The sequence below is a fragment of the Chiloscyllium plagiosum genome, unplaced genomic scaffold, assembly GCF_037043375.1.
Source record: "Chiloscyllium plagiosum isolate Xiang-an unplaced genomic scaffold, Cpla_swu_hap1 HiC_scaffold_9, whole genome shotgun sequence".
In the NCBI taxonomy this organism is placed as follows: Eukaryota; Metazoa; Chordata; class Chondrichthyes; order Orectolobiformes; family Hemiscylliidae; genus Chiloscyllium; species Chiloscyllium plagiosum.
The window spans coordinates 82,807,111-82,814,681 of NW_028270147.1; the positions used below are offsets into that span (position 1 = coordinate 82,807,111).

At 39.3% G+C, this 7,571-nt stretch overlaps 1 protein-coding gene across 1 annotated transcript in view; it reads left to right on the plus strand.

Moving 5' to 3' along the window:
- The window catches only part of LOC122554598 (dynamin-3-like), a 215,331-nt gene extending 210,192 nt beyond the window's left edge, over window positions 1–5,139 (plus strand). Inside the window, exon 21 of the mRNA XM_043699882.2 lies at window positions 4,965–5,139. Coding sequence (XP_043555817.1) covers window positions 4,965–5,004 — 40 coding nt within the window. The 3' untranslated portion in view covers window positions 5,005–5,139. The remainder of the gene's footprint in view (window positions 1–4,964) is intronic.
- The last annotated feature ends 2,432 nt before the right edge of the window (window positions 5,140–7,571 follow it).

A 7,571-nucleotide genomic window follows, 5' to 3' on the forward strand; every position in this document is an offset into this window, starting at 1 on the left:
TGACTTAATGTCTGCTGAAATTTACAAAAATGACTTGTACAGAAACACATTTAGAATAAATAAATCAAAAGGTGTTCTGTTGACATCCTAAGTTGCTTAAATTTGGAAAGTGGGGATTTTTGTATAGTTTTTTTGGGCTGTAAAACAGCAGAAACTGCTTAAGCATAAAACATAAAAGCATATTACTTTGCTTGGTTTGGAAATCATGCAGATGCTGTGGCAGGAGGCCCCTTACATTCCATTCAAGCTTGCGAGAGGGGGAAGGGAGAGAGAGAGGGGTGTAAACTCAGACATTTAATATCGTTTCCCATTCTCCTTTTGCTCTTGCGGCTGAAGGCCTCCCTCTTCACTCACCCAGCCTACTATGATTATTTGGCAACCCTGACTCCGTTAATAAGACAAAGCTTTGATTTGCAACTTGCTTTTTTTCAGTCTTTTGATAAAATGAAAAGCTACTAGAAGTGAAAAGCTTGTTACATTAAAGTAACGAAAAGCAAAAAAAGTGCCTAAATGGCTTGTCTTAAAATCATTTCCTCTACTCAAATTTAATTTGCCACAGTTGTTTTCAGTATTCTTTTAACATAACTTGTCACATGCCAGTTATTTATTTTGTGCAATAAGTTTGCAGAGAATCTTAATTCAATAAAAAATATGCACAACAAAATCCACAAAATCTGAAAACCTGTGTTGATTATTTTGGGTTCCAAATTTGCTTGATTTACCTTGTAAGTTTGATTATTTTTTAATTTGTTCAGAATGGGAAGGGTATGTGGATAGCTATTGCCCATCCTCAGTTGTCCATGTCTGCAGTTAGGAGGAATTCTAATCTCTGTAACATCTGCAGAGTATTGACATTCAAATGAAGAGAATCTTTTTAAAAACATTTTATTAATTTTCAGTGCAGAGCTATTTCTTTTTCTTACTAGCTTTATCTTTTATTTCTACTCCATATATTTGCTCATTTCCATTTAATTGAAAGGACTGGCTTATTTGGGACAATTGTGCCTTCTACCATTAGTGTTTAATTGGTAGATAATAGAGCCAAGCCTTACTTGTGACTATTGATCGATACCAAAAGATTTTATGATCAGATAAATTGCGGCCTTCACTCAGCCTAATATGAAGCTGGGATCTAATCCTTTTATTATTCATGACTACGATTTCTAAGTTGACATTTTCTCCTCAATTATGGGGCTTTGAGATTTTAGTTAGGAAGTTTGAGCTACAGTTACAGCTATATCTGTTAGCCTAAACCCCTGGGTCATTTAGCTCCGTGGTTTGTCTGAAGTCCTGACCCCCATGCAGCGTAGCAATCGTGAATACTTCCCTGACACTAAGATCATCGGAATACCACGGATCGAAAAAAAAATGCTTGCAATATCAGCATTTTTGTAGATTTAAATGAAGATGTCAGCTGCTCTTAAGTCTAGCACAACATTCACAAGACTCTAATAGTAAGAATGGTGATTGTGTCATGGGATCAAAAACCTTGCACTCAATTAAAGTGTATACATCATCGGCAATTGTTTATATGTTTCCTTGCTATGTGTATATTTGGATTGCATTTTCATGGTAACAACATGATGTAACTACCTTCAAGCATTTTGTTTGCAAAATATTAGCACAGATGTTGATGTTGCTATTAAGAATTCACTTTGACAGTAAGCATTGTTCATTGATATTTGTTTGAAACAAGTAAGTTGTTACAACATGTATTAAACTACATCTTTTGTACAAGCATGCTAAACCTTTAGGCTTTTATTTAGGTGTATTTCTCCAATGAATAGCAAAACATTGATGCTAGTAGGTTACTGTAATCTCTCTGCTAGTTTGTTTATACAAATATCAATTAGCCATTTTATAATCTACTAATCTAATGTATTGTATTTTAGGAAAAACACATAGCAGAAAATATTGAAAATATGAACTAGATCTGACAGAATCCATGGACAAACAAGCCATTAATGTTTCAGATTGATTGTCGTTCTTCAGAAACCAGAAGAAGTTAGAAACATAATGGTGTATATTTGAATACAGAGGCCACTTTGTTTAAGAAAGGACGTAAAGGTGTTGAAAGCAGTTCAGAGAAGGTTTACAAGACTCATACCTGGAATGGAAGGGACCTGTCTTCTGAGGAAAGATTGGACAGGCTAAGGGTTTATCACTGGTGTTTAGTATATCATTGGTGTTTAGAAAATTTAATTAAAATGTATAACATCCTGAGGGGTTTTAACAGGGTACATGGGGGACAACTTAGAATAGTTGGTCCTATTTAAAAGTCAGAGGTCATCCATTTAAACCAGCATTCAGAGCAAATGTTTTCTGTCAGAGGGTCACAAATCTTTGGAATTCTTTTCTTGTAAATATGGTGGATGGATTCATATTGAGCAAGGGGGTAAATGGTTATCAGGTGTAGGCGGGAATGCAGATTTGAGGTCACAGTCAGGACATTTATGATCTTATAAAATGCCAGAGCAGGCTTGAGAAGCTGAATGGCCTATTCCTGCTCTTAATTCATTGTTCACACACGTGTAGCCAGGGGAAGAGAGTACATTGACTCTGTGCCAGATCCTGCTCTTGCCCTAAATTGGAAAATTTCATTGTTGCATTCATTTTCTACCTCTACATCATTTTTACATGATTAATCTCTAATGTATTCATCCGTCAAATTTTCTCTCTCTGTTTCTCGGGATATTGGCTGCTAAGCTCTACAACGCAGTTATCTTTAACTGTATATCTCCCACCTGCTTCCTGTGAGGATTCTATTTCATTCTCACAATGTTTCCTCCTCACAATGTAGCATTTAAAATGGTGATCCAACCTCTGAACTTCCACTCGGTCTTCTTTCCTTAATTGAGGATTCCTTGTCCCGAGGATTCTTTAAGCCTGTTTGCACACTACTGCTTATCCCTTATAGATTTCTCCTTATTGCTCTACTCCCAACCCTGACCCCACCCTGTCATTCCCTCTTCCCAACCTCCACCACATCCTGTCACTCCTGTTCCCAATCCCCACCACACCTCGGCGTTCCCTCTTCCCAATACCCACCACACTCCGGCACTCCCTCTTCCCAATACCCACCACACCACGGCACTCCCTAACCTCCACCACACCCTGTCACACCTTCCTAACCCCCACCACGCCCTGTCACTCCCTCTTCCCAACCCCCACCAAGCCCTGTCACTCCCTCTTCCCAATTCCCATCACACCCTGTCACTCCCTCCCCCCAATTCCCATCACACCCTGTCACTCCCTCTTCCCAATTCCCATCACACCCTGTCACTCCCTCTTCCTAACCCCCACCACACCCTGTCACTCCCTCTTCCCAATTTCCATCAAACCTTCTCACTCCCTCTTCCCAATCCCCACCACACCCCGTCACTCCCTCTTCCCAATCCCCACCAAACCCTGTCACTCCCTTTTCCCAATTCCCATCACACACTGTCACTCCCTCTTCCTAATCCCCACCAAGCCCTGTCACTCCCTCTTCTCAATTCCCATCACACCCTGTCACTTCCTCTCCCCAACCACAACTAGCCTCCACACGCATCCTTTAAAGTCTCTCTGACTTTCAATGTGTGACCTCTACTGAACAGCTGTCTCTTTTGGCATTGTAAAAGAGATTGTTCCCTCTTGGACATTCTGGTCCACTCTTTGTCCACCCCAACAATTACTCCCCTTTCTCCAATACCTTCTTATGAAGTCACAGGGGTTGCAGTACCAGCCTTTTTAACACCCTCCTTTCTGGCAGCCAGAGTCCAAGAACTCCTTCCAGTTAAAACAGCAGTTCCCTCATACTTCTTTTTCTATACTGTGTTGTTGCTAGTGATACCTTGGAGTCTGCAGACCCTGAGCTTCTGGTCACTGGCCACCTAAATTCTCTATCACACTTCCAGTTCTGATCTTTCTCTTCCTCTGCCTCCTGCACTGTTCCAGTGATACTCAACACAAACTAATGGAACAAACCTCATCTTTTGCTTGGGAACATTGCGTTCAATGATTGAGTTCATGTACCTGAGATCACCACAACTGTTTTCTCAGATGGCTGCTCATGGCAGATGGCTGCACTGAAACTGTTGGGCGTCGTGGAGGTTGAGGGGATGGATCCCCTAATGGAACACAGTATTCCATCATAATCCCAGAGAGATTCGCCTCTTTGTCACTTTCTTCCATTCCCTCCTCTTTTGTTCTGTTATTGTAACCATTTATCTCTCAAGTGGACCAATGTTCCCTCGAACCTCTGTTTGTTGTGCATGACCAGCTTGATCCACCCTTTGCTCCCTTCATACTTGGCCTACATCATAAAGGGAATGTTGCTTGTGTGTGACCTCTTTGTTTCTGTGTCCATCTTTTATTACCTTACTTGATTCATTTTGCCCACATGTTATCCCCTTAAATCACTCCTGCATTCCATCCTATTATAAGCCCTCCTTCTCTTGGGCCTTTTCACACACACCCCCCACTCTCAGAACTGGAGTTCTCATTTTTCCTGACTCTGCCTTTGCTTATACTGTAAAGTGAGGATCCTTGGGGTTTTTTCTGGTTCTAACGAAAAGTTGCCAAGTTGAAACTGTAACTATGTTTCTCTCTGAATATTTGTCAAACCATACCAAGTTTTGTCTCACCAACTCTGGAAGCTAGTAATTAAGCAAGATGTACATAATTGTACTCCATTAATTGTAGTTTCTCATGCATTTTTTTTGTTGGAATAGTTATCATTTCAATTTTATTAAAGAACAAATGAAGCATCAGAAGTTTTATAAACCAGGGATGCGATGTCCTTTCTTAAACCTGTGGTCTTTCCTTGATTAGTGTCTGTAAATGGGCACACACATTTCATTTACAGCTGTCCTCTTATGCTAGTACTAGCTAATCCTATCACTCCAGTCTTTTTACTGTTTGTTTAGTCTGTTCGTATCATTTGCAACTCACCACTATCTTTTTTTCTCCTATTTTCTGTTTAGGCGTCCCCCTCCGGCAGTTCCTGGAAGACCTACTTCATAAAGACACTAATTTAACTTTCTTTCAATGTTTATAGTGGTATTTGTATATTTTATTTGTCTTACGTCATGCAATTGCACTATTTTCCATGTATATACCTGTTCATTTTATGCTGACAATAAACCTAACTCTATTCTAAATTGAGATGCATATTTGGTTTTAACTTTTTAGTTATTCTATGAAATTAGCATATCTATCATATCTCATTACTGCAGAACATCATAAAATGCTTTACAACCAATTCCGACATTTTCTAATGTAGGCAATATTGTAGTGAATTTATTCACAGGGTGCTTCTACAGACAGCAAAGTTAAAAGGACTGCTAACCTGTTATTTGTGATGTTGATTGAGGGATAATTATAGGTTAGGACACTAGATATAATTTCTCCAAATCTACTTTGAGGGAGAGCCATGAGATCATTTCTGTCCACCAGAGAGGGCAGACTTGATTTCACAACTCAGCCAATGGATTGCTCCTCTAACAGTACAGCAGTCCCACAGTGAGGTTTCAAAATAAGGTTTTGAATTTAATTCTAGATTGAGAGTGAGACTACAGTCTTGTGTCTCAGAAGCAACTGAGCTACACCTGACATGGTTATTATTTACTTGTTTAGAAAAGTCGTTAATGGGAAGTGGGTATTGCTGCCCATCCATAATTGCCCTTGAGGATGGCGGTGGTGAGCTACCTACTGGAGCTGCTATAGGCCTGGGGCATAGGAATGCCGACAGAGGTGTTAGGGAGTAAGTTCTGGGATCTTGACCCAACAACAGTGAAGGTACAGTGATGTAGTTGCAAGTTGAGATAGTGTATGGTATCAATTGCCACACATTAACATTTATATGAACACACACGACATCAATTTTACAAGTACACTCTGACAACTGGGGACCTCACCATCTTTCAATGCACTTCAGGATAGTGTAATGTTTACTGAAAAGCTGGGGAATAATTAATAGAATAGGAGAAGGTGTGCAGTACAATCAGGACAGGCTAGTGAAAATGAATGACCTGGTTCTATACTGCCCAGTGTAAGTTTCTAACACTGACAATGGAAACTGTTCCTCACCACTAGATTATACCTGAAACATTCCTTCCATAAACTGAAGCATCTTGCACAGAAACTTCAGATATTAATTTGTAAGAGGGAATCTGTTAAATTCAATATAGTTACGATAATGTGAAGAGTTCATATGAGGCTGATAGCCTCTTAATGTCATTTTAAAAAAAATTAGATAGTCAGACGTTTATAGATCAAGATGAATAAGTAATAGCATTTTCATCTTGGGTTTTATGAAAATCAGATCTTCATAGTGTGTATTGATACATCAGAATATATGTTTAAAATTAAGTGTGCATAGGCAAAATGCCAAAGTCCTTAATCTAATGGAATGCCTTTTGAAGTGGGGTGACTTTTATATGGGCAAGTATGGTATTAATTTTGTACCATTCCATTTTTACAAATAACAGTGAGCTTTGTCGATGTTTGAGAAACCACCCTTTCAGTCTTCTTCATCTCAAATCCAGACAGAAATCCGAATGTCCTATCTGAAGGATAGCACCTCCAACCTTGCAACTGTCCCCTAATACTGAGTAGTACTCTGCAGTTGCACATCAGGATTTCATACTGTTCCACCAGGTTTGCTGTCTGCCTATTGCTTTTCATTCCCAACCAAATCCTCATTGTCAAAATAGGATCACATCAGATGTATAACATAAAATGATGATATAATAGCATAATCTGCATTCTCTAAGCACAATGGAAACTTTTGTATCAGAGCTTGTGCAATTTTAACTTGTGGTCATTTATACATAATGTGCCCCACTCTAGCTAGCATGAAAAGACAACAGAAATATCCTCATAATGCGCCTCCCTGAAACTACTGCAAATTTTTTTTTACCAATGCTGGGTTAACCTGAAACATAGTCAATAAACAGCTTTTTAACTATGTTTACAGGTCATTCTGGTATAATGTCACAGTTGCATTCCTCTTGTTCTGTAGAAATTGGCCCTATGGCAAACTGCTACAGAAAATCACGCTGCAGGTTGCTGTGAAATAAATTGCAGAGCACAGCCCTCATTTATGTCTAGGAGCCTGAAACTAAGCAATTAGTCTATGCTTTCTTTTAGTTCAAGATGAATATTATGTCAGTATGTTAATTTTGGAAAATTGCATGGCAGGGGAAGTGGGAAGTCACGGGGGATAATTGTGAAGAACTTGCTTTATTGGTTCCACTAATACTTGTACAGGTCGTTCTGGTATAACGTGCATTTTGTCAACACGAATTGGCTAGAACACGATTGACGAATTGTGGACACTGTTTGGATAACACAAACTTTCTGCTGAATGGGTACAGCGACCTGCAGTGTGATTTTCTGTAGCAGTTTGCCATAGTGCGATTTTCTACAGAATGAGAGGAATGCACCTGTCACATTGTACCAGAATGACCTGTAAACATAATTAAACACAAAAAAGTTGTTTATTGTCTATATTTCAGGTTAACCCAGCATTATTGATAAAAAAACATTATTTGCAGTAGTCTCAGGGAGGCGCGCAGTAAGGATATTCC